General features: G+C 41.3%; 1 protein-coding gene across 1 annotated transcript; it reads left to right on the forward strand.

The window, feature by feature from the left end:
- The first annotated feature begins 13,323 nt into the window (after positions 1 to 13,323).
- grhl3 (grainyhead-like transcription factor 3) lies at positions 13,324 to 22,718 on the forward strand. Its single transcript, XM_070920168.1, has 15 exons — positions 13,324 to 13,455; positions 14,925 to 15,099; positions 15,203 to 15,267; positions 16,078 to 16,354; positions 16,466 to 16,705; positions 17,377 to 17,488; positions 17,646 to 17,740; positions 18,328 to 18,486; positions 18,633 to 18,702; positions 18,814 to 18,938; positions 19,730 to 19,755; positions 19,868 to 19,950; positions 20,073 to 20,158; positions 20,345 to 20,409; positions 21,655 to 22,718. The coding sequence occupies exons 1-15, from the start codon at positions 13,439 to 13,441 to the stop codon at positions 21,770 to 21,772; spliced, it is 1,713 nt and encodes a 570-aa protein (XP_070776269.1). The 5' UTR covers positions 13,324 to 13,438; the 3' UTR covers positions 21,773 to 22,718.
- Positions 22,719 to 26,000: the final 3,282 nt, after the last annotated feature.

Here is a 26,000-nt window from a genome sequence, read left to right on the forward strand (position 1 = left end):
CCACAAGAGACAAGGAGCTTTCTCAGTTAAAGCATCCTATAATTTACATTTCTCACCTTCAACTCCTCTTGTCGACCCACAACACGGGACGTTGTTCTCTTCAGCCAAAAAGATGATTTTTTTCCTAACAACTTTGTATATCAACAAAATATCTTTGGTTTTTGTCTGTTCTAGCAGTTATGTGTGATGCGTGGGCGCCGTCCACCATCTCCAGAGGAATGCACGAACGTTAGCGGCAAACGTGGCAGTGTGTATTTAATAACTGCCAGGCCTGTTTTAAAAACCAAACAGACAAGCACCCATTTGTAATGACTGAAGAATGTGTGTACGTTAGATAGGAACAGGGAATGAAGGGGATGTATTCATTACTATATGGCATCGTGCAACAGGAAGTCATTTCTCCACGAGGTGATACTAAATCTAGTGAAGGAATGTTAACACGTTATAAAGTTGTGGTGGAAGAGCAGGCTTTTCCTAAATCCTCTGCAAGTCCGGGCTTGTCAGGAACATTTCTAGCCATGAGTCCTAAGTGACAATGACAACATTACAAATGCATGGAGTGAACATTTAAGGACAATTAAGCACAGCTTGTGACTGTGGGTGTAATGCCGATTGTGATTTTTGGGCATCCCTCCAGAATGCTGGTTTCGATGACATTGTGTGCACATCAGCAAAACAGGATGAAGAAACGTATGTGACAAAAGAAACTCTGAATCAGTTTTTAGTCACAATGATTACACGGATATCACCGATATACCGAAAATAAATATCCAACAATGACAAAAGGTTGTTCAACATTTATTCTCATTCATTCTCTTTCCTGTTTGCTGTCATGAGTATCTGGAGTCTCTGTTGGGCTGAACGCTGGGAATGACTGACAAATTGTTCTTGTTAATGAAACAGTAATTCCTTAATGAGGAGCATCTCAAACACAATTTCTAATGTCAAATTTAGAAAGAAAAGAGAAATTATTCTAATCCTCTTTCATGCCAAACATGCCAATAATCAATTTCCAACTGAATTGCCCAAAACTCTTTCAAGTGTGCAGACACATTCATGAAGGGAGCACACGCCGAAACATCGGACCAATTAGATAATAATCAAAACAACAAAACCGTGTCCGTCTTACCTCCTAGTGGCCCTGTGCAAGCCCAGCTCAGTCAGACCTTTGTTATTCTGTGTGCCATACCTGGCTATTATGTGAGCGAGGAGAATTACAGTGTGCTAATCTCTGCTATTAAGGCTGGAGAGGTTACAAAGGCTGCAAATGACGTTTCTGCCTCACTCCATTAAAGGATTACGAATATAGATCATGTATGGTTCTTTAAATTGTGGTCATGGGGCATTATACAGCCATTAAAATAATGTGGCTGTCAGATATTATATAATGTAAAGCTCCATTCCAAAATGAAATGAGAAAAAATTTGGATTGTTTTTTTAATAGTAAATGTCATCATTAATCCACACACATTGTTTCTTCCTTCAAGTAAAATTTAAGATACAATTTCAAAACAATTGATAATTGTTCCCCCACAATAAATCAATCAGCATTTTAGAAATTAATTCTTCCCACTGACACACAAGTAGTTACTTTACTGTTATTTTACTATTGTTATTTCTGTCTACAGTAGTCTTTTGTTGTTCTTATCCCTCTGTAAATTCCTCTGATTTTGTGATTTTGGGCTACAAATAGAATCGACTGACATGGTATTATTTTTGCTTAATAGTCACGTCATCAATTACGCCATCTCATATTAAACCCATATCATCTTGACATTACAAAATTATGAGTCGTATAAAGTAAAATGTCACTTCATTAATGACTTATTTCAGTATTTCTGACAACATATTTGAATCATGACACATTATTGTGAGTCAGGACTTCTGTAACAGAAGCTTGACTTTAAACGTACCGAGTCATACTGCTTCATGATGCGTTATGATGGTCATGCAATGATATGATTGCACACCATTTAAACTGACTTGATTTTTAACCTAGATTACGTGTTCTGTATTCAGAATTTTCCATGACTCATAATGGTCAGAAATGAAAAATGACAGTAGCCTACTATTATCATACATGTGGTTTTCGTAGTTATTGCACAGTGTACTTCAACCCTGAATACCAAACTTTGAGACAGTGACATAAAGACAATGTTGTGAGAACTCACATTGCTCATGGTTTGTGGCCTTTAAAAAAAAAAAGAAAAAAAAAAGATTATTATTATTTATCTGTGTGGGCAGGTGTGCGTATGTGTGTGTATGTAATGTTAAATGAACTGTTTAGGAGCTGCACTGCAAATTCCATTGTACAATGTCCAACGACAATAAAGGAATTCTGTTCTCTTCTATTGAATTATTTTTCTGCATCATCAAATGAGAATAGTAAGATAACACTTACTCTCAGTTGTTACACATGTGAGTGTCGCAGTTAATTACTGTGTGTGTGTGTGTGTGTGTGTGTGTGTGTGTGTGTGTGTGTGTGTGTGTGCGCGCATGGGTGTGTATAAGATGAGGTGATTATTTCCTTGATGATTATTCCCTCTATGGTTCTCAACTACACATTTTGAATTATTATGAACAATTAGTTTAATTCTGTTGCGCTCACTGAGTGTACATGAATTACTCAACTGTGTCAGTTTGCAATTACATGTTTTATTTTAGGCTGTTTTCTGCCATGTTTTGCATTATTAGATAGCAGACAGTAGAGAAGCAACATTAAAATGCTGCTTGCATATTACTGCATCAATCATAATAATCTGATGATATGATAATATATCACATTCTGCATACTTTTACTTTTGCTGATGATACTTGTGAACTTTTCTGTAAGATTTTGAATGCAGGATTTTCACACTGTCATTGTCACTTTTACAAAAGCAAAGGGTCAAAGTGCCTCTTGTGTAACACATGTTTCTAAACTGTGTTTGTGTATTTACTGTGAGTGAGAACTGTACAAATGCATGAGGAGTGCTCTGACTTGGAGTGAGGATGTGCAGAGTGCAGGACTTCATTGTGTGTGTGTGTGTAGGATTGCTCATGGCATTGCAGCGTGACCTGAGACACGAGCGACGGCCCACAACTTTATCCTGTCTGCCACATTTCTTTCCAGGCCTAAAAAACCTGTCTTTTTTGGGAGTGAGGGTTTGACTGTTTGTGTGTGTGTGTGTGTTTGAAACCTAAGGAGAGAGAGGAGAGCAGAGCGAACAAAAGCCTGTGTTTCATTTTCTTTTTTTTCCTCTGTTGTCTTTGGTAGTTCCTTCATATTTTCAGCACCCTGCAATCACGGCATCTTGTTAGCTTTGGATTCAGGTTAGACTTGTTGCAGGAGACGACAACTCCCTCTCTCCCTTCCTCCCTCCTTCCTCCCCCTGTCTTTCTGTCTCCTGCACCCTCCTCATCTCCTCCTCCTCCTCCTCAAATCTTCTCCAGTCTTCCATTCACACTTCTGCCTTGATTTGCGTTTTCTTTTAAACGGGTGACAAGTCATCGCATTTGTCTTGAAGGCATGAGTGCCCCCCCCCCAACACACACACACACACACACACACACACACACACACACACACTGGCAGGTGAATTCTCTTTCAGGAAAGACTGAAGTCATACAATAGCAGGTGCATGTCTGCCGGATATGACTCAAAAATACAGTTTGGAAGAACTGAAATAACCCAACTATTGACTCTAGTCTAATTAAAACAGTATTTAATTCAAGCTGTTCCTATTTACACACTGTTGACTGAACTTAACATGAAAGAGCCCAAAACTTTCAGGAGTAAAGCGAAAAGTTTTGATTCAGTGTTGGGACACTCTCCACTTTTACATTCAGTGAATCTGTTATTCTGGGATGTTCACTATCTTTCTGCATGTCAACAAAGTCAGACGAAGATGTTGTTGCTCCAGATAGCTTCAGTTTACTTGTGCTCAAAAACTGTTCTGACAGATCTCAATTCCTGAGAAGCATTTCACCTTTATTCACTCATTTTGTTGTTGGCGCAGTTTCCGCACTATCTGACGCTTCACCAATAATAATGGTTGTTTCTTTCTTTGATAACATGACACTTTCCAGGAAGTAATTTATGCGGTTTGCAGCAATAATTGCTCTGCAATTTGAAGGGGTTAATGAAATGTAAATGTTCCATCAATATGAAATGCTGCTTTATATCAAATTAAATATCATTAGATCGTTTGAACTCCTCTGAGGCCCAAACACACAGGAACACACAGGAACACCCAGGAACACCCAGCTCAGTAATGAGACGTCAGACAGTTAAAGCGACAGCATCCTCAGACTGATGTATTTCATTACAATTCACATACATTTCTACTTTAATTCTACTCAGTCAATGATGAAAATCACACACCAGAAATTACCCCAAGATAATGGCTTGATTTGACCCAGAGTTAGTCTTATTTTTTATATTACTGTTTGCCCAAACTAAATTATAATTGACTCTAATTCTTTTAAAACTCACATGTCACTATTTGTCAGTGATTGTTTATATATACTTTTAAATGTCATACCATATTGTTATGTACAACATACCCATATTTTTTTGTACGACAACAATACATTTGGGACAGTATTAAGATAAAATTTGTGTCTAACACTGTGTCAAAAACAGTAATAATAACAAACAAAATATCAACGAAAAATAACACTAACACTGGGTCAAAACATTAACCCAGCGTTGGTGCTGTATTGACCCAAGGTGGTCAGATTTTTTATGTGCAAGGATTGTATTACACAAACTTTCTAAATCTTAAAATTCAGAAGAATAAGTTGAAAAAAGTTTTTAAAAGAATTTTTACATGTGAACTTTTGACCTAAAAAGGAAGTTTCTGTAATAAACCTCTATGGTATTAAATGATAGACATGCAGGTAGCTTATTACAGTGAGAAACAGATTCATGAATCTCTATGGGAACAGACGGATGGACCAAGCAGAGAGGTCACAGGGATTGTGCACCACTACGTCAGTCTTCCTTGTTCCTTGTTACGTGCGATGGGACGCACCCTGCTGCGGCCCTTGAGCCGGGCACGCTGTGATTGTTCCGGAGGACTGAGGAGAAAAGAGGTGCGTGCTTCCTCTAAACCTCAGACGAGCTGAGACACGTAGACTGAAACTGGGCGCGAGACGAAGAAAGGAAAAGGGAGGGAGAGAGAGAGAAATAGATTATGGGGAAGTATCGCGGGTGAACATGGAAATTTTTTTTCTTCTCTCTAATCTAATAAAAGAGTTTTCTGGGTGAAAGTCAATGTAAACTTTATTCAGAAAGGGGTATACTTAAACATTTTTATTTAGATATGTGTTGTTTTTTCTTTTTCTGAGATGATTAAATATATAGAAGACATTTTAAAGAAGGGATGGAGATGAAAAGATGATATTTACCCCCATATATTTAGTTTGCAGAAAAATGATCAGTAAAGGTGACATAAAAAGAAGAAGATGCAAGAAGGAAATGATGCCAGTAGAGAGACAATGAACAAGTTTAAAACAGCACTGTATGAATAAAAAGGGAATGTGTGTACAAGGAGGGCATGCCTGAAAAAAAAAAAAGAGTTTCTGTCTGAGGGTTTCATCACTGAACCCAGGGTGAGGTGGTCTGAACATGTTCCCTGCTTTATTTAGGATGATGAAGCAACAGGCCCTGGAAAGCTCTCCTTCTCCACTATCCCACGGGAATGTCACCACTCATCCATAGAGGAAGAGGGACGGAGAGGGATGATGGGTGGGTGAGGAAAAGGGGGAGGAGGAGGAGGAGGAGGAGGGAAGGAAGGAGGGTGGAAGAGAGAGATGTTTATCATAAGGGAAAGGATGTGTAGTGTGTGGTGTTTCCCGCTTCGTTTAAGAGTGGTAATTGATCGAACCTGCACATTCGCCTGATTGGGTGTCATTTCCCAGAAACATATTCTCACCGCTGCCCTCATCTTCTTCAGTTTCCACTTCACTTTGACCCGCCGGTGAACATCCACGCCTGTATATACACTGATACTGCATGCTGACTTGTAACAGATTGTATTTACACACACAACCACAGGCACACACACAAAAAAATCATGCACCCACATTTGACTCATACAAACAATAAGAACATTTTGTCTTTTAATTGCAACAGCATCCCATTCTGTTGGAGATAGAGAGCAGATTGTTGCGACGCCAGCCGCCAGCAATAACATGTCTCTTTGTGTAGAACATGAGCTGTACTGTATCTGCTGTGAACCCACACTGCCTGCGTGTAGTGTTACTGCCTGCAGGAAATCTTCACCAAAATATCAGGCTCAGCTTTTCTGCAGGGTGTCGAGGGCCCGGGGTACGGGGACAGAGTGAGCTCGCCTGGCAGATATTCATTTTGCATTAAAATGACTAATGATGGGATTGCTCCACTGACTTGTGACACATTGGCCAAATTCCCTTTTCACTCATAATGTCACAAGAGCTGGCAGAGATACAGCGGACATTTTTGAGAGATTTTGGAGTTACAGTGATATGGACGGGTTTTATTTGAATTTGACTTGTGTTCTTTCTGAACACAGATTGATTTCCTACCTTCCCTGCAGCCAGTGTTTATTTCATACCAGTACAGTGAGATAATGAGATTTTTTGTGTAAAAACTTGAAACTTGCTTGAGATACGTAATCCAATGTGCAAACTATGGTATACTTTGGGGATGGTCAGCCGTACATTTTGGAATATTTAGGAATATTTTATACCATGGCTGTCAGCTGTCACTATCTAACAAAGGCAAAAATGTGTGAAATATCTTTAAAAAAACAACCAAATTAAGCTATGGCAAGCAGCCGGTTAGCTTAGCTTAAAGACTGCAAACAGGGGGATACAGCTAGCCTGGCTCTGTCATATATATACATGACTTCTGTAAAGCATTCTGGGAATGTTCCATCAACCCAATGCAATTATTCACATTGCTTTGTAATTGCTGCAGATAAGAGTGTCCTGCAGAAGCTAACCATGATGTGAAGCTGCACCTACCTCTGGCCTGAGGGGTCCAGAATGAAACCTGATATGGAGATGAGCCCAATACCTGCTCTCTGTTTGGGTGGGACCGCAATCAGTGGCCTGGACACCATAAAGCGGCTGTGTGTGTGTGGAAATCTAACAGCCTCCTGTTCTAACATATGCATTTAGTTTCACTTTTTATTTTGATGTTATATAACCTAATTTTCTATATATTTTCTCAGTGGTTTGGTTCATACATGTGTTTGTTACATCTTACCTCTGGTATCTCGGTTTTTACCTCCAAATCCTGAAGGTGTGTGTTGGATCTCACATGTCAACCTGCTGCAGTCCTAATTAAAAATGGAAACACACTCACACAGCTCTAAGATTTCCATTTACCTATTATCCGTTTTCAAATATCAGACATTGCCAGTTTCAATTACTAAATCAATATGCTATCAGAGATGATGTTCCTTTAAATCTCTATACTCCTTGAGTTTCCCTCTGACTGGCATTACTTTATTAATGTGTCTGGTAGCAGATATGTCAGATGATGCAGAGATGTGGCTTATGTGACAGATAAGATTATCACCTGTCTGTATCTACCACTTTTGTCTGTGTGTGTGTGTGTCCTTGGAGACTTCATGTTTATATGTAAGAGAGAGAGAGAGAGAGAGAGAGAAAGTTTGTGCTTAATTGTAGAGTGCGTGTGTGTGTGTGTGTGTGTGCGTGTGCGCCTACAGCATGCATGTGTCATTCCACAGCTGTTGTTATCTTACCGGCTCTTTCAGCTGTGTTCATACCAATCCTCCAAAAACAAAAGCAGAGTCTGAGACAGAAATGAAAGAGGAATGACTTTTAACAAAGACGACTACAAATACCAGCAGACTTTCCATTATCTTATACAAACGGTGCTTCTCAGTGCGCTTGGAATGGGCCTACATGCCAGACTTACTGTAGAAAAAACACCAGTTTGAAAGGACCGCGGGTATTGATGCAGAGGTAACGGGGAATTAATGAAAGTACACAGCCTCTGAAATGTCCTCTGAGCTCTGATTTCTTTTCCTTTTCAAAGCAGAAATCTTCGAAAGTCCTCGTGTGTGAGCTTTACTTTTACCAAGATTCCACTTGAGTTGCTCTGTTGAACTTTTCGGCGTGAAAATTCAAATAATTTCTCAGAAACTAAAAGTTTTTCCATTGCAGAAATATAAAAAAAAAGATCAAGAGCTCAGACATCATATATTTTTTCTTGGACAAAATGCCATAACGTGTGTTAGCGAGCGTAAATCTTCTTTTCTTAGAAAGTTGTGCAAACTGACAATGCATTTACACATGTCTGATATGAGAAGCTGTTAAGAGGTAATACCTGGATCATCATAATATACATCATAATGCCATCTCTAATACCCTAAGTACTACTTTATTTCTGTGTCTGTTACATACAGTGATTTCATTTCATTCATGACGTTTTATGACATTGTGCTCATTTAAAGAAATTGCAGGATGAATTGAATTTTGTTTCCTGTAAAATCCCCCTGTGGCTTCTTTGTCAAGACAATGGCCCTGCAGCAGAGCTCAGAGAAATGCATTCGTATTGAGCAATGCAACTCCCCAGGTGTGTTGTGTCCTAACCTCCAATAGCCAACATGCAAATGTTGAAGTGGTTGCAGAGCTCCAAAACTCTGCCGTTTCCTCCTGTCAGCTCCCTGGTTTCTCTCTTGTCCTATACTTGCCAACATTACCATCAGTCTGCTGCTTTTTTCATGTTCTTGCTGACACCTCCTCACCTCTCAATTTTACCCTTTCTTCCCCTTTTCTTACACCCCCTCCTCTCCTCCCCCCTGATCCCTTACTCTGGGGCAAGTTGAGTTTCTGGGAGTGGCTGCTGCTGGCTGGTGGGTGGAATATTAAAAAGGAGTGGGGCTGATGGGGTGGGGGTCAGAGAGTCTCTCCAGACTCTTGGAGCCTCTTTAGTCCAGGTCAAACAAAGCGACAGCAGGATTCTACTAAAAAGGTCTCGCCATTCACCACAGTATCACAGCTCTAAGGGGGTCAACAAATCATGCAAACACACAATAGACTCATAAGCATCCTTTGGTTTAGCAAACCAAAGTCATGCTTAAAGCCCTATCTACTAGGTCTTGGTATCAGTACTTCTCTGAAACGTATTGGAGTAGAAATATAAAGTAGCAGAAAATAGTCCCTCAGAATTGTACATAAGTACAGAACTAGAGTAAAAATAATTTGTTGATACACAGTATCTGCAAAGAGATATCGAACTCCTAAGTTGTGGTTCTTACCTTTATCTAACAAATAGAAGGATAATAATACTCTGATCTGCTCCAGCCGTGTGGTTGTTTCAGAGCTACAATCATCAAGTCCATTTCCTCCTTTAAAACTGCTTTGCCTACAAAAATGTACTGAAAACGTGCAGATATACAGTAGATTTAGCTTATAACTCACTTCTATATATGCCAAATGCTATTTCACAATAAAAGCCTCTCAGTGCTGTCATGTGTCATGTGACACTATGTGCAGAAAAGGTGGCTTTAGCATTACTAGCAGAGAAGCAGGAAATATTGGATTGAGCAAGTATGATTTGTGTCATTTCAATTTCAGTTCCATATTAAAAAGAGGCCCTCACTTGGTGTCTGCCTTGCTTCAAAGGTACTGGTGTCATCATTTCCAAACAAGTGGCGTTGGAGGAAAAGGGGGAATCATTGCAGTTTAAGTCAACATGTCAGGGCTTTACGGTAACAGGTGCACCACAGAGCAACAAGCCCCGGGCTCCTTATATCTCTGTCAAGCCCTCAGCACATTCCTCCATGACAAACCAAGCATTAGAGCAGATAGAGAGATATAGAAAGAGATAGAAAGTTATGTATGCTGTGTAGTAGTTGATGAGAAGGATCAGCCGCAGAACATTTTCATTAGTTTCGTCACCTTGCATGACTTATTCACTGCAGCTCAAGCATTTAGATTTGCATGATCTTCATGTTTAGGGTTTAAGTCATGATGGAAATGCTCTGCAAGAGCAGGATAAGATTTAGTGGTCAAACAGTCATACGGGAAGGAGGAGCAGGAAAAGTTGGTGAAAGGAGGAGTGAGTGGGAGACAGGAAAAAGAAAAAGCGAGCTATAGTGGGAGGAGAGAGGTGATGAGTGAACCCCCTCTCAGCAGCAGTCGTGCGTGGAGCCAGCGCTGATGTCTGTTTGTATGCCACCATGCATGGCTGCTTGCTCACATGCACGCGCACACAAACAGTCATACAACAGACCAAAGCACCAGGACACTTGGGGCTTGGTTTCTTACTCCATGGGTGAGTTTCAAGGCATGAAAGGCAGTCGTTTGAACATCTTGTGACATCCATCCATCTCCCGTTTCCCCATCGTTCTCACCCTGTCGGATTGGGCCAGAGGTCTCTATGGGGAGAGCCACTGACACTTACACAATTTAGACATGAAAGTTCAACACTGAAGAGAAGACTTTTGAGATAAGTTTGATAAAACTTTATTCAGGCGAGGGTTTGTGCAAAGGTACATTTTCCTTCCTTAAGCTGATCAAACGTGCATAAGCAAATTAGGAAAACCTGCAGACACCCAACAGAAACTTGATTTGACTTCCCCTGTTGCGAGCTCACCTTTGTCATATTCCTGTGTAAGATATCTGGTATTACTTAAAACACAAAAAGAATGTCATATTGTAGGTGTGGGTTTGTGTTTTGGTGATGCTTTATTTTACAGGCTCATAACCTCCTGATAATTTCCTTGGAAGTTTCCTGGAAACAACTGTGTGGTTTAGTAAAAAAAAAATAGTACCGTCATCGAAAGATCTGCTCCATTTAACCAAAAGAAATATTTATTTATCATTTGGAACCATTTTTTTCATGTTTAGCTGACCCACTGTGCTCTAATAAATGTAAACTAGCAATAAATTGACATGAATTAATTGGAAACCAAATTACATAGTTATTTTCAGGAAACTTTTTTGAGATTGTTTGGTACAACTAGATCATAAAATGTCTCTGTCATTATTGAATCTATATTTCTTATCTTTTCTAACTTTTTAGGGTTATCATGTGACTAAACATAAATATAGAAGTAGTTGGAGCTTATACTTCATTGCTCATTTTGGAGCTTTATAGTAAATATATTAACACTTCCCTTAGTTGAAGTGTGGATCAGAGGATCAGTATGGATGGTTGGTGTTTAGATGCGTGCATTAGGGCCTCAAGGGATTTTTCCTGTGGTTGAAGTGCAGAGAGAGAAACAGGGAAAGAGACTGAAGTGAGAATAAAAGAGTTTAACACGTTGACGTGTTAATTTCTCAGCACTAATGAGGGACAGATATAGAAAGTCTAAGAAAGATGGGATGAGAGAGAAAGAAACCACAGGCGAGAGAAACCGTTCACACCCTCAACGAGCTGATGAAAAGCTCACTTCTTTTCTCCCTCTTTTATATCTTATAGTTCTACAGGTTACACATTATGTCTGACGGAGATGTTTGGTAAAGTATATATGTACAAAGTGGGGTAATGGAAGTAAGGAAACAAATGGATTTTAGTCAACCACATTATGAAAGTGTAGCAGACAAGGATGGCGCTTTAACTGGAATGACTTTAATTGATCTTAATTGTGTAGGTGCACTCTCAGGACACACATATGGTATAATGAAGGTGTGCCGTACACAGAAAGGTCTTCCTTCTTTCTCTTTCTCATCTGACTCAATGCCAACTCGCCCTTGGGGCTCTGTGTCTATGTGTGTGTGTTACTCTTTGAGGGTGTGTGTGTGGGCAACCTGCACAGCACGCACCCTTGTGTGTTACCACGCCAGATTCCCTCAGGTGTCGGCCGCAAGAGGTGCCCTCACACACATAAATGAACAAATAAACAGCCACATGTAATTAAACACACGCACATTTCTCTCTCTCTCTTTCTGTTTGTGTGAGTATGCAGCAGTGTGTGGGTGGAAGATGACATCCCTGACTGACATGAAGACCTCACAAGCCTCGCTGCTTTTGGATTCCTGGTAGCACGAGTTGAGATCTTTGGCTTTACTTGTTAGGAAGTGTGTGTGTGTGTGTGTGTGTGTGTGTGTGTGTGTGAAGTCAATGTGAAAGTTAACATTTCACCTTGTAGTCATGATCTACGCAGTCTGTAGTCAGCATTGTAAAAAAATCCATCTCCACTCATTTCCGTGGTTTGTCTTCTGAACGAAATCCCACTTCAACATGCAAAGTCAAAAATACTATTTCACTCACTGAATTACTTGTTGATCAGACCAAACATATATTATTCATTAAAAATATCTTGGCAGAAAGAGTTAAATAATTTAGCTGGCCGTGGAAAGAGTCAATATCTATTTGACTGTTATTCTAATATTAGTAAATTGCAATGGTGGGAAGTAATTAAGTACATTTACTAGAGCACTGTACTCTACTGTACTTTATACATTTGTTTGACGGATATTGTTACTTTACAGATCACATTTTGTCACACATCATTTTTATTTAATCTGATTTATTGTTATAGATCAAAATGTCCAACACTATATAAAGTAGTTATATAGTAGTTAAAATGTGCTCCAACTGGACTAATTGCAACATTAAATTACTGCACACACAATTGCATCAATAACAATATCAAACAAATCCAATAATATAGCACATATGATCATACGTGATCACATCATCCCCTGAAAAAACCTCTCTACTTTTCCTTAAGTATAATCAAAAATGCAAGACTTTTGCTTGTACTGTAGTATTTTTAAATTGTGGTACAACTGCTTTTACTTAAGCACAGGATGTGTTAATTAGACTGGGTAATAATATATCTTACATATCTTACTGTTTTATTGAGTAAATAGCAAAAAACAACAACTTTACAATAAATTTAAAGAATTGGCACTGGGTGCATAAGTCTAAATTTAGGAAATAACAAGATGCTAATTTTAAGTATCCACTTTTGTATCTATGATCCTCAGAAAATAAAGAAACCAAAACCTATGTATATAATAAAGGGGGAGAGTGAAAAAAGAAACTGAAAAAGTATTAACATATTAAAGCTGAGTTCCAGGTCATTACCAAACCCTTCACACCTCTGGGATCCCCAATCTCGCTCTTTTATCTGGTCCGATAATGAGATTCGAGACACTCCTGCCATGGATTGTCTTGCAAAGTGTTCTCTTGGCTGCACACTCTCGCACACATGCAAGCCAGTTTCTCTCCAGCTTAGGAAGAGTTAATGATCCTACACCTGTCCTATCAGACACCTGTTTCAGTCCTCTCAGCCAATCAGAGAAGAGAGGGAAACTCTCTGCTTGCATGAAATAAATCTGGGCCCGTTCAGAGGGAATCACAACACTTGACTCATCTTGTGTGTCACTGCTCTCCTCTGCCAGACTCACAGAGAGAGAGAAGCACATACAAACAGCAAGGAGTTGAAATTAAAGGAACCTATTCCGGCTGACTTGGACTGGAGACATGACCAAAGAGACTGAGTAAGTTCTGTGAGGATATGTTTTATCCTATAGTGGCTTAAAATGTGTGCTTTATCAGGATATTTGTTTGCTTTTTGTGTATTTTGGGTTAGACATTATGTAGTACAGTAAATAGTTCCTGCCAGTCTGGGGGACAGAAACCCCCCTTTTTCCTTTTTGCAATGAGACCCCCATGTGAAAAATCCCTGTTTTAAGAAAGGGGTGTTTTGCAGAGGAAATTGATATGGATAGTTTTAACACACACACAAACACACACACAGTTGTGTCTGCGGTTGTGGTGGGTCTGTTTCGGCTTGTGTTGTCAGTAACCTAGGGGCCACAGAGCACAAAAGGAGACCGGGAAATAAGAATCTCCTCTTGAGGTGTTGGACAGAGACAGAGGGCAATGACAGCATGTAATGCATTGAATTACATAATGGCGAAACCCTAGACACGACCCCCCCCCCCCCCCCCCCTCCCCTCTGTGTCTGTGTAAAAACATCTGCACTCGGCTGGTTTTAGAGGGAAATGGAGAGTAACTAATGGAGTTCACTGAGGCTGCTGAGTGTGAGAGGGAGAGACAGGTGCATCTTCGAGCAGGTGTATGAGGTCTATTTTAGCATGTTGTTGCTGAATTATCAAGCAGACAGACATAAAAGCTATAATCTGGCATCAAAACAAATGTTGAAATGTATAGTGTATCATGCTCAAATACTGTATATCTAGCTCTCCAGGTGCACAGTTAAAATGCACTATTCAGTCCTCTTTCTTGGTTCTGTTGTGGTTGTGAACACGTGTGGTCTTTTCCCCCCTGTCAGCACATTTAATTATCTGTTTATCCAGAGTAAACCGCAGCTATTTGTTCCTTAGCTACTTAAGACAAACTTCAAAGGGGGGCTTAATCCTGGTGGGCGGGATACTTATAATCCAATGTCACTGCGAGTCTTTCCAAACAAATCCAATCCTCAGAATCCCAGCCTTTTTTTCTTTTATTTATTTATTTTTTTACAAGTGATAAAGAAAACCAGAGTCCGTGATGGTTGTGGGTTTCTACTTACTCAGTGAGAAAATCTTGTCATCTCTTTTAAGATCTGTGCAAATAAGATAGTTTATACAGGATTCAAGGTGTGTGTATATGTGTGTGTGTGTTGGGGGGGCTGTTAGTGGGTGGCCCCTGGATTTTTAAACCTTTTTGACACCATTGCTTCAGAGGGATGTTACTCAGCTCTGTGGTTTTGCAATCGAAACCATTCATGCTCAGGGGCAAGTATGTGCCGTGCCCCGAGGCTCAGGTACTGGAGTTAAACTCCAGTTAACTCTCACTCTGTCAAACCCTGTGAGTCAAAAATGCTTTTAAAACAATTGACTACATTTATTTCCCTTTTGGACCACTAGATAATTAAAAAAAAATGTTTTCTGTGTATGTTTGGATTCGTCAATCAAACTGTCAGTCTAATCAGTCACCCTCAACTCTGTCCTCCTCTCTGTAGGACTCTGGGACTGGTCTTTCAGAGCGAGAACTTCAACTATAACCGTTACACTAACCACATCATGGACTCCTGGTCTTACCTGGAGAGCCCTGTACCCGAGCCAAACCACTCCAAACCCAGACTTCACCCAGGGGACGACCTGGCAGCCCTAACCATGCTTTATGAACAGTGCAAGGTAGATAATGTAGAATCAGTAGTAATGAGAAACCATATTTAACTTAGTGTTAATAATAAACATTCTCATTCTGACAACTTTCTTACCATTTTTATTTTTCCAGAGCCAGAAAGAGCAGAAGATTGCCACCTTCAACCGTGCTGGCAACATCTGCAAAACAACAGAGAGGTAAGACGCATGAATCCAGCTGTTCACCATACAGTTGCTGCTGTAAAATTATTTATGTGTTTATGTATCTCACAATATATCAGTCGTCATCATATTTTACACACGGTTTTTACCAAGGGGAGTGCAGATGCAATGTTCCTTTAAAATGCATTTCCTTTAAATTAACAATAATTTCCAGGAGAAGCTTCTTATATACACAAATTAAATGTTCCCCTTTTATATTCATCATCTGTTGTGACTGAGTGAAAGGTATTAGAGAGACTGTTAAACAGAAAGAGAAAGGCAGGGCTCTGGGAGGTCATAAACAGGTGAGTGGGTAATCCTCAAGCCAAACATAGTCAGAGGGATTATTGTCTACCTCTCCAGTCCTGCCATCCATCCATCCTCCCTCTATCGTCATGTCTGTCTTGCTAAAAGAGTTTCCCAACAGGCGGACAGACAGTTGTTTTTCCTCCATTCCTTCTTCTTGTTAGGTGGGTGAGAAATGGCCATTGTTGGGGCGCAGTGTTGTCCCCTCAAACATTTTTAACAGAGAAACTCAAACACGGAGAAGAAAAAAAGATGGATTAAGAGACAAATAGTACCCACCCTTTCTGCGGGTTCACCTTGCAGTAGCTGTGTGTGCTGAGAGAGTATGTTTGTATGTTTGCACAGGCTGTCTGCAGGCTTCTGTAGTGTTTTAAGACACACTATAGTTGCTCTCTCTGTACCTGGGTGGAGTATTACCAAGTCATGCTGACCTCACAAAAGTGACTTTCCTGTTGTAATTAACCCTCCTGCTTCCTCTTTTTCTCAACCCCACCACACCAGGACTCCAACCAACACCAATGAGTTTGTTTCACTGGAGACGTCCTCCAATGACATGAAGCTCCTCTCTGAGAGCGTTCACTCAAGACATCCCCAAGAGGATTTGGCAGCCAAGCAGAACACGTCCCTGCCCATCTCTGTTCCCAACACCTCGGACACTTACGCCACCCTGACCAGCGTCGTAGCGGACACTTACGACAAGCAGGAGCTCAACATCATCTTTGACTCCCTGCTGCAGAAGTGGCCCGAGCCTGGTGTTTTCCCCGACCCCAGCACTGAGGTAAGTGTCATTATTTGGAACCTGAGTAGCTCGATTTCTATTTGGCATTTCCGTCTGTAGGCTCCTCTCCTTACTTCCTTTTGTTGACAAATGTCTTTTTGTGGATTTCAGACTCTTCCCTACAGCGATCCCTTCCCCGAGGACCAGTCCAGCCCGGTCTACTCTGGCTCCTACACCTGCTCCACACCAGAGAGATTCAGGAGTGATTTCCAGTTTTCCCTGGGAGCTCCCCTGGCTTCTTCTTTCAAGTCCAGCGAGCTGCCCATGGTTTACCTGAACAAGGGCCAGTTCTACCCCATCACTCTCCAGGGGGTGGACAGCAGTGCCTGCCTCACTGCCACCAAAGTCAAGGTGAGCCATGACATCATCAGGAAAGCAAGGACCATTTTTTTAATATATAACATTATTCTCCAGAGTTCTTGTTTTGTTTTTCTATGTGTATGTTATGTAAAAAGAATTTACGACTATTGTTCAAAGTGGCATCCTTCCCTTCAGGCTTTTTTCACAAGCCCATGAACAAATAAATTCTTTGCGTGTCACCAAGCCAACCCTTCCCAAATATCTGTCCCTCCCTTGGAGCCAGCTCCTCTGTGACTAATTCCCTGCTGACACCCTGCACAGTGGGCTGCTACCATTAAAATGACAGTGTCCTGCCCAGTACAATTTATTCCTACGGTCCTGTACTGAGGCCAGAGTGCAGCAGGGCTCAGCTCAGCTCCGTCTGACACAACGGAGTGGGGAAAAAAAAGAGGAGTGGACAAGAAAGGGGGGCGGAAGGTGTGGTGTGATTTTAAAACATAGGTGACAACCCTTTTCTTTGTCAAGGAAATCAGAAGACAAGAATATACACAAACACACACCCGCTCAGTGCAAATAAGTGATGACAATGTGAGGAGAAAAGGGGGATTTGGAGTGATAAATGAAACGTTGGTCATTCTTGGAAATAGGTGAAAGACTTGCATTCAGCTTGACAAACGTGCCTAATTCTCTGTTTTTCTGTCACCTTTCTTTCTCCACTTCAGACCGTAGTGATGGCTGTGTTTGAGAATGACAAGAGCCCAGAAATGCAGCTCCGCTTTTGGAATCACTGGCATGCACGCCAGCCAACCGCCAAGCAGAGGGTCATTGACATCGGTATGTTCTTCATGCATGAAAAAGACACACACAGTCGCTGTACACCTGAACACAGACACTTAGAGCAAAGACATGAAAGTTCAGTTTTCTGTCGTCCTGAAAAGATTTTATTTCATGCAGAAACAAAGATTAAAAAGGTTTCTTTTTTCTTTTATAGCGGACTACAAAGAAGTGTTCAGCGGCATTACCAACGTAGAGGAGGTGGCCTTCAACGCTCTCTCCTTCGTCTGGAACCCCAATGAAGAAGCCAAGGTAAACAGAGATCAATGTCAAACAAGAGCGTGTAGATATTTTTTATGTAACATGGCTCTCTGAAGAGAGAAGGAACAGGTGGAAGATTTAGAAGAAAAGAGAGGTATGGTAGAGAAGGGAGGTGGAGAGAGAAGGAGTGGCTGAGGAGGGAGGGGAGGAATCCCAGAAATGTGTTTGGCCCTGAGGCTCCTGTCACCACAGCAGACGAGAGCCGCAACGGCTTATTGGAGCTTCTCTGTGGCCCAAAGGCGCTGAGGTGGGGCCACCAAACCTGCTGCGGGTGGAGAGAAACAGGAAGAAGGGACATTATCAGCAGAAGGGATAGGAAGACCTGAGAAGGTTTTTAATGATTAAAAAAAGCATGCAGATGTCTCTTTTTCAAGACAGAAAAGACCATTTTTAGAAAGTTTTTAAACCAGCAAACAATCTTTATGTATTTTTATATCAAACTCCAAAAACAAGTTGTAAATGGCTCCAGCTCCTTCCTTTGTTTTCATTGGCATATGTCTCTAAAACCTGTCATCATGTCTCTACTGTATAAAAACATGCATGATGGGCTTAAAATACCTACTCCTGTTCCTCTACAGGTGTACATTGGCATCAACTCCCTGAGCACAGACTTCTCCTCTCAGAAGGGAGTGAAGGGTTTGCCTCTGAACATCCAGATCGACACTTACGACTTCAGCTCAGGAACCAATCAGCTCATACACAGAGCTGCCTGCCAGGTCAAGATTTTCTGTGATAAGGTACGTCACTCGTGTCATTTCACTTCATTCACCTTTTACACACACACACACACACACACACACACACACACACACACACACACATCTGGCATTTGTGGAGTCAAAGTCAAAGTCATTGTTGTAACCATGTGACTGTGTGTCCTCAGGGTGCAGAGAGGAAGATGCGCGATGAGGAGAGGAAGAGAAGCAAAAGGAGGGGAAAGAACGATGCTAACAGTGAGTGTTGCAAACAGACCTAATTTCATTCTTTGCTATACATACAGTATGCAAACTCAGTCTTTAGAGAATATATTCTAACATTGTGGACCTTCTTGCTTATGTTTCCAGCCAACAAGTCTTTAGTGAGCAGCTCCATGGGCAGTGACTCTACTTTCTTCCAAACCCTGGATGACCAAGTCACCCAGCCAGTTCTCTTCATTCCAGAAACGCACATCTCCAGCTTACAGCGCATAGTAGGTCCCCCTTTTAACTGTGTTTTGTTATTGCTGGTAACTCTCCTCTCCTCCTGCGTGGAGTGAATCATGCTCCCAACCCCAGTAATCCCTGCAGGCAGTAGGACAGACACGAGAGAGACAGGAAAAAACTGTGGGAAAGTATGTGGTGGGAAAAGTGGGCTGGGAAGGGGAGGGGATGGTGTCAGCGAAAGTGAGGTGAAAGATCAGATGAGCCAATTTGGAGGCGAAACCAGGCACAAGTACAAGCCGCTGCAGCTACGGAGATTAAGCTATGGGGGCAGACGAAAACACACACATCTGGTGCAACATCACACAGACACCTGGCATGCTGTAAGCGCCACCCTCATATTCTCTTTTGCACACACACTTGCAAAAACAGTGAGGCGAGAGTCTGGACTGACATGTGTGAGTGTGTGTTTAAAGGAAAAGCTTCCCTGATTTACAGTGAGTGAAACTGAAAAACATAAACCAGCAATTACAAAATGACTTGATAATGCAGTGCCCCACAGTCTGTTATGAATGGCTAAGGCAGAGAGCGTCTTTGATTGGCCAGTACGATAAAGCGTAGGACTGTCCTATCTGTGTCTCTCCATCTGTGTCCACGCTTATGTGGTTAGGACACCAGGTTATGGGAAATGCAGTCTTAAAGCAATGATAACATTCCTTTTATCTTGAAGGTATTGCACACAGACAATGGTGGGAAGGGGGACATTAAGCAATGCTTTTATCAGTGGAGTGGTGTCTAATCAGATCTCTGGTCTCCTCTCTGTTTCTCTTTGTCTCTCTAGGCCACTCCCATGGACGAGAACGAAAGGTACGCATAGAAAGGAAACACATCAACAGCTGTCCATCACAACCGGTTATTTTATTGTCCGAATAAATACACAGTGGCTAGTCTAACGTGAATGTCTCTTCTGTTTTTCCAGGAGTTCTATGAAGAGATTGTATCAAGACAGAGAGAACAGCTCTCCACCCAGCAAGCAAGCCCGCAGAGAAGACCCACAAAGAGGTAGATAGAAAAGTAGAAGTCTAATATATATAATATAAAAGATGCAAAGATCAGCAATGAGCCAATGAGCGCTCCCTGTCTTTCATACTAAATGTTTTCTTTCAATTCTCGCCTTCTAATAGTTCTGCTGTACGTGAGGACAGTCACTGAAGAGGTGTTTGACGCGCTCATGCTCAGCACGCCAACCCTGTCAGGCCTACGAGAAGCTGTAAGTAACACACACTGACTTCAACACGTTCCTGAATTATCTGACCTGATTTCTCTGTTGTTGCTTTCCAACTCATACATCATGCTCGCACAGCCTTAACTTTACCGCACGTTGTCTCTCAAGTATATCATGTTTCTGTCAGCGGGATCATGCTAACTGTCATCACATATTCCTTTCCTTCCTCAGGTTTCAGAAAAGTACGGTATGCAAAAAGACACCATTGGGAAAATCTACAAAAAATGCAAGAGAGGGTGAGTGTCTTATTGTTTCTTTGGTATGCGTAATGCTATTATACAACTGGCTTAACACACAATTGGATTAAGTGAGTTCATTTGACACAGACGATGTGCATAAATTCAGGGCTTAGCTTGTGATCTCATCCTCCTTTTTTAAGCAAGCTCATGTTGACAGACTGGGTAGGTAGGTTAGTTGACTCAGCCCACTGGAATATGTTAATTGCAGCTCCTCCAAAAGAAAGACAGGTGAGGGAGGATGAAAAGATTTTCAAAAGCCTCGCAGATGTGTCATGGCCGATTGTTGTATATGTATACGACTGTCGCTGAAGAAGCTGTTACGATTGTGAAAGATATATCTGGTTTGATAGTGTTGAAGGCTTTGGAGGCTTCCAGTCACTGGCTGAAGGTTGTCCATCAAGTTGGGGATATTTTTTTAACTGTCACGTGTCAGGTGCGTTTGTAAGAGCTGCGCTTCTCCTGCTCTGAATTTGGGTGCTTTGGATTGGAAAAAAATAAATGTAATGTGTTTTACTTCCTTAAAAGATATTACGGAAAAAGGTGGCACTCGAGTGGTAATGAAAAGGTCAACTCCTCTCTTGATGACTGATGATTGACAAACTTGTAAAATAATAATCAACATAGGTACATGCGGGCTTTCAAAAAACAAGTCTCTTTAGCTGAATTTCCAAATAGCTGTCAAACTGTAATAATAGTCTGGGTCACTTCCTGTTAAAGAACACAGGAGATCAGAGGACATTTCTTGAGATGTTAATAAGACCTCCTTGCTGCCAGCTATCACTTCAGGGGGAGCAGCAGCTAAGCTAACAGGTTGGGTTACATTCCCCCCGCAGTTCCCTCCCTCCCATTTTTGCTCTTGTCTTCAATCAGCCCTGTCCCTGCGGGCAGAATGCATGAGCCAATGGTTACTATAGTCACTAAAGCCTTAAGGACTTAAAGGTTTGTGTTAATGTTGGGGAGGAGGAAGAGAGTGACTGATTTACTACCCCTACGAATGCAGGAGATATACCGCCAGTGTTTTTTTGCTTCCTCCAAACATATGACATGTTGCATTTAACCCTGACGAGAAACCTTGTGACCTGTTGCTTATGTCACACTTGAGTGAGAAGTAGAGCAAAGCACATTTTAGAGCCAATTTACATGTCCTAGTTTTGAAGATGGATCTGTTTTTATTTAAACACTTGATTTGGCCCACTTTCTGTCCACCACTAACCTTTTTGTTTCCGCTTGTCTTTCCTCCAGGATTTACGTCAACATGGACGACAACATCATCGAACACTACACCAACCAGTCGGCCTTCCTCATAGAGATGTCCGAGATGGCCGCCGGTCAGTTCCAGGTCACTCTCATTGAAGTATGAGAGTCCGATCAGCCACCTGCTCCATTGAAGGATGTAACAAATGACAGCTGCCAGGTTTTAAACCATCTCTAAAAAGCACTGCCCAATCAAAGACAATGTAAGCTGTGGACTGCCGAAACCAGTAGAGAGGACTGGACTGAAGAGACCTCTCCAGTTCTTCCAACCTCAGTTGAAAATGTCAAAACCGTTTCTGGATTTTGTAAATACCACTCGCCCCAGTTCTTGGTTCTTGATTTTGTTATTTGAATTTAATATTGTAACGTAAGAGCAATTATGATGAACAGCCTGTACATATATAATGTAAATAGATTTTAATATGACAGTGTTTTTATGAACTAGCCATGTGCATGTCGCAATCCATTTTCCACGAATTGCTATGTATTTCAATTTTTTTTACAGAGCCCTGGACATGATTTTGTGTACAGTGTTTTTTCCAGCGTTTTCAGAGGTTGCTATTCTTGCTGCTTTCAATGTACTCATCATTTCTTCTACAAGACCCAACGGTGTATTTACTCACCACAACCACAACCAACAACCTACTAATAATGGTTTTCACTGCCATAAGTATCTTCCTGTTGGTTCCTGTTAGTTTCACAGCTAAAATGGCCCGACGCTGGGTTAGATTCAGAACCTAAAGTCAGACATTTCCACCCATAAAACCACACAAGAGTTAGTATTGGCCATCGTTTAGCCCAAAGACTGTATGGTGTAACCACAGAGTTTTCCTGGAAACAGTTCAACCCCCCACCTAAACCCTGAGGCCTGCCAGAGGCATGTGTATGTGTGTGTGTAAAAAGTTGTAGGATTTGTTTTCCCCCTTATACGTTACACATCATTTCAAAGCTAGCATGTATCCCTGTAATATTTCATTATTATACCATGGCAATTCTCATTGTATTAGTCGTATCTTGCCTCTTTTGTAAGAAAATAAAGAAAATGCATAATAGGTCTTGTGGCTGTCTCTTATTTCTCTATTTATTTATTTATAGTTATTACGCATACAGGAATGAAAAGTCAGCCATTTGCAGCTCTGCCAGGATCAATTATCACTGGGACGAACAAAAGATAAAGATGAGAGGCTTTCTGTGTGTGTGTGAGCATTAGTCTTTTGAGGTGATGTGCATATTGGAAATGTAGGAAGAGATGATTTCTCCATCAGCTCTATCTACAGATCAAACAAAACATGAATCCCATCTGCTTGAGAGAGGTTTGGTCTTGTTTTCTGTATTTGTTGTGTGTGGGTTAGTGTTTATGTGTGTTTAGGGAGGGGGGGGGGCTGGTCATATGCAGATGAACACGCAAACAAAAACAAATTGCCCTTTGGTTTTCTAGCAGCTCTGAGTGCTCCGACACACGCGTTGAAGTGTTGGCGTTAAACAGAAAAGCTCACTGCCTTCCCCTATTTGGTGACACTGACAGGGAAAAGCAGGGAGGCACTCTGTCCTAGATACAAACCAGACATCTTTCAGCAAGACAAAGACAGAGGCACACACACACACACACACACACACACACACACACACACAGAGGAGGCAGCAAGAGAGGGACAGACACAAGGACAGACGGAGACATGAAGAAAATTAGGAGGCAGGAGAGACAGGTGGGGAGACTGCTGAAGCAAGGACAGGCGAGAGGGAAGAGAGAGCAAGAATAATGAAGAGGTGGTTGCAACATCTGCTGCCAGGGAGAGAAACATGTTAGCCATTCAGACGAAGCGCAGGCAGCGATCTGCAGTGAGATACCCACAACCCCTCCTGAATGGTAAGTGGCTATGACTACATGTACTGTGTATCTGTGTGTGTGTGTGTGTGTGTGTGTGTGTGTGTGTGTGTGCATTCGCTCGAAATGTGCCTGTGTGAGAGAAAGTGTTTGGTGTCATTAATAACCTACAATATGTTCCTCATTTTCAATTCATGACTAGCCTCCTCAATGTTGTGCCTCTGCAGATGTTTCCATACCTTCCCTCTTGCCGCTTCTGCATCAAAACAAACCAAATATGAAGCGATTGATGTCCTGACAGCCTCTTTCCTGTCATGCCAATAAAGTCAAAACATTCTGGCAGGAGAACAGGAAATACTGCCATGTTTCTAATTACAATGTTGACATTTAAATTTAGACACAGATGACACTTGACGACAGGTATCTGTTTATGAAAATGCACTCACTTGGATGTCTTACATCTTTTTCTAGTATATTCTTGTCTATTTGTACACTGATGCCTGCTTGATGTTTGTCTCTGATCCTTTCAGAATTAGATTTCCCATTACCCTCATGCAGGTGATTGGTCAGTCTTCTCAAGCTAAATGTCACCTAAGCTGCAGTGCCATTCCCAGGAGTGTAATATCTTACCATTAATTAGGAATAATTTATGATTTATGATTCATGTAGACTGAACGTCCTCTCTGCAGTGCACCAAAACAGATACAAGCTGATATTTGGCTTACAGATGAACATTTCCCACATCAGATTGTTCCCTTTTTTTCAGTTTTTTTTCGGTCTTTTAAGGGATGTGCCAATACTGCATGTCCAATATATTTTTTTTCAATTTTGTTTACTCTTTTGTTATGTAAGAAGTGACTTAAGATGCCTTTTTATTTTTCATGCAGACAGCACATGGATCATGTGCTGTCTGCATTCTGTGTAAAATATCCCAGTCATTACAACTCAGCAGTTTGTAAGCCAAGCCTTCAGTGGGTTGAAGGTGATGAGCATTAAATTGTTCAAGGCATTATACAACTCTGATATATTAGATAGGGGATAATTATATCATGTGAAGTTATCCAATTATCTATTACTATATTTTGAATTTCTTTATTTGTAATTTATTGCAAGTAGTAGCCTAAGTACTACATTTTAGGATCAAATCAAAATACAAAGGTCACAGGAAACTTTATTATTTGCCATATTTCATTTCATATTTAAAATGTTTAAAAAGAAGATTTTGTCCTGAAAAGTGAACAACATCTGTAATGTCAGTATACCTGCTGAGGAGCAAGGGTGGTTTTCCACAATAAGGAAGTCATCCTATTACCACCATTGTGTGAGTTTGTTTAACAGAGATGTATACTGATTGTGGCTGCTTGTTTTAGTGTGTGTGTGTGTGTGTGTGTGTGTGTGTGTGTGTGTGTGTGTGTGTGTGTGTGCGTGTGTGTGTGTGTTTGCATGCATGAGTCACACATGTCTTCAAGTTGTCCCAGAGGACATTCTCTCTTTCCTCCTGCTGGGCTGAGACGCTGTAGATGGACTCACTCTGCATTCAGACACCGGCCTGACACAATTACTAACCCGACTGAATTCTTCCAAGGTCATAGCTGGCCATCAATCGTCAGGCTTTGAGAAAACAGCAGCACACACACACACACCCACACACACACACGTGCACAGCTCAACTCTATTATGGCAATATATTTGTGTACACAAGGCAATCAGCTCTTGTATAGAGGAGGAGTCTAACTCACGTCTTGTGATAAATAAAGCCACACACACACACACACACACACACACACACACACACACACACACACACACACACTGTCACGTTGAGACTGGCCAGGTTATCGTATCCTAGCAACAGAGACAGACATCGACCGTTCAGTCTCTTCCTGTCCAGCGCTGGAGCAGTGAAGCCAAACCTCCTTCTGCTTTCTCCGTCTGCTGGAGCGCTCCGTCTGCTGCTCCTCTTCTCACCTCTGTTGTTTCTCATCTCTCTCTCTCCATCACTTCGACCCGACGTGCACCACTCTGCTCTCTAACCGAATCTTTCTCTTTCGCTCAGACAGTCAGAATGAAGAGTGTGCAGCTAGATGAGAGGAGAGTGGCGTTGAAGAGGTAATTATTATTCATCAAGGTGTTGAACTTTTGTTGTTCTGCTCATTGTACTGACTCTCTTTGCTGATTTATATTTGTGAAGGAAATATTCCAACATTTAAGTTCTTCTTTGGATTTTATTTCATGTGAGCTTTTGTCTTCATGTATCACCGTCACACTCATGTTTTCTTATCCTTTCAGAATATATCCATGATGTTCTGAGGGGTCCTACGACAAGGACATGTGAAAATAACAAGCAGCATCCTTGTCTGGAGGAGCAGCAGCCGCTGCCATCTTTCTTTTGGGAAGTACTCACATTGAGGAGAGGTACTGTGCAGCTGATATGTTATATTTGTACAAAAAACAAATTAGTTATATGTCTTGAGAGTTTTCGTAAAGAACCAGGGTTGCAAAACCTCTT

Source organism: Enoplosus armatus, chromosome 15, assembly GCF_043641665.1.
Source record: "Enoplosus armatus isolate fEnoArm2 chromosome 15, fEnoArm2.hap1, whole genome shotgun sequence".
Classification (NCBI taxonomy): Eukaryota; Metazoa; Chordata; class Actinopteri; order Centrarchiformes; family Enoplosidae; genus Enoplosus; species Enoplosus armatus.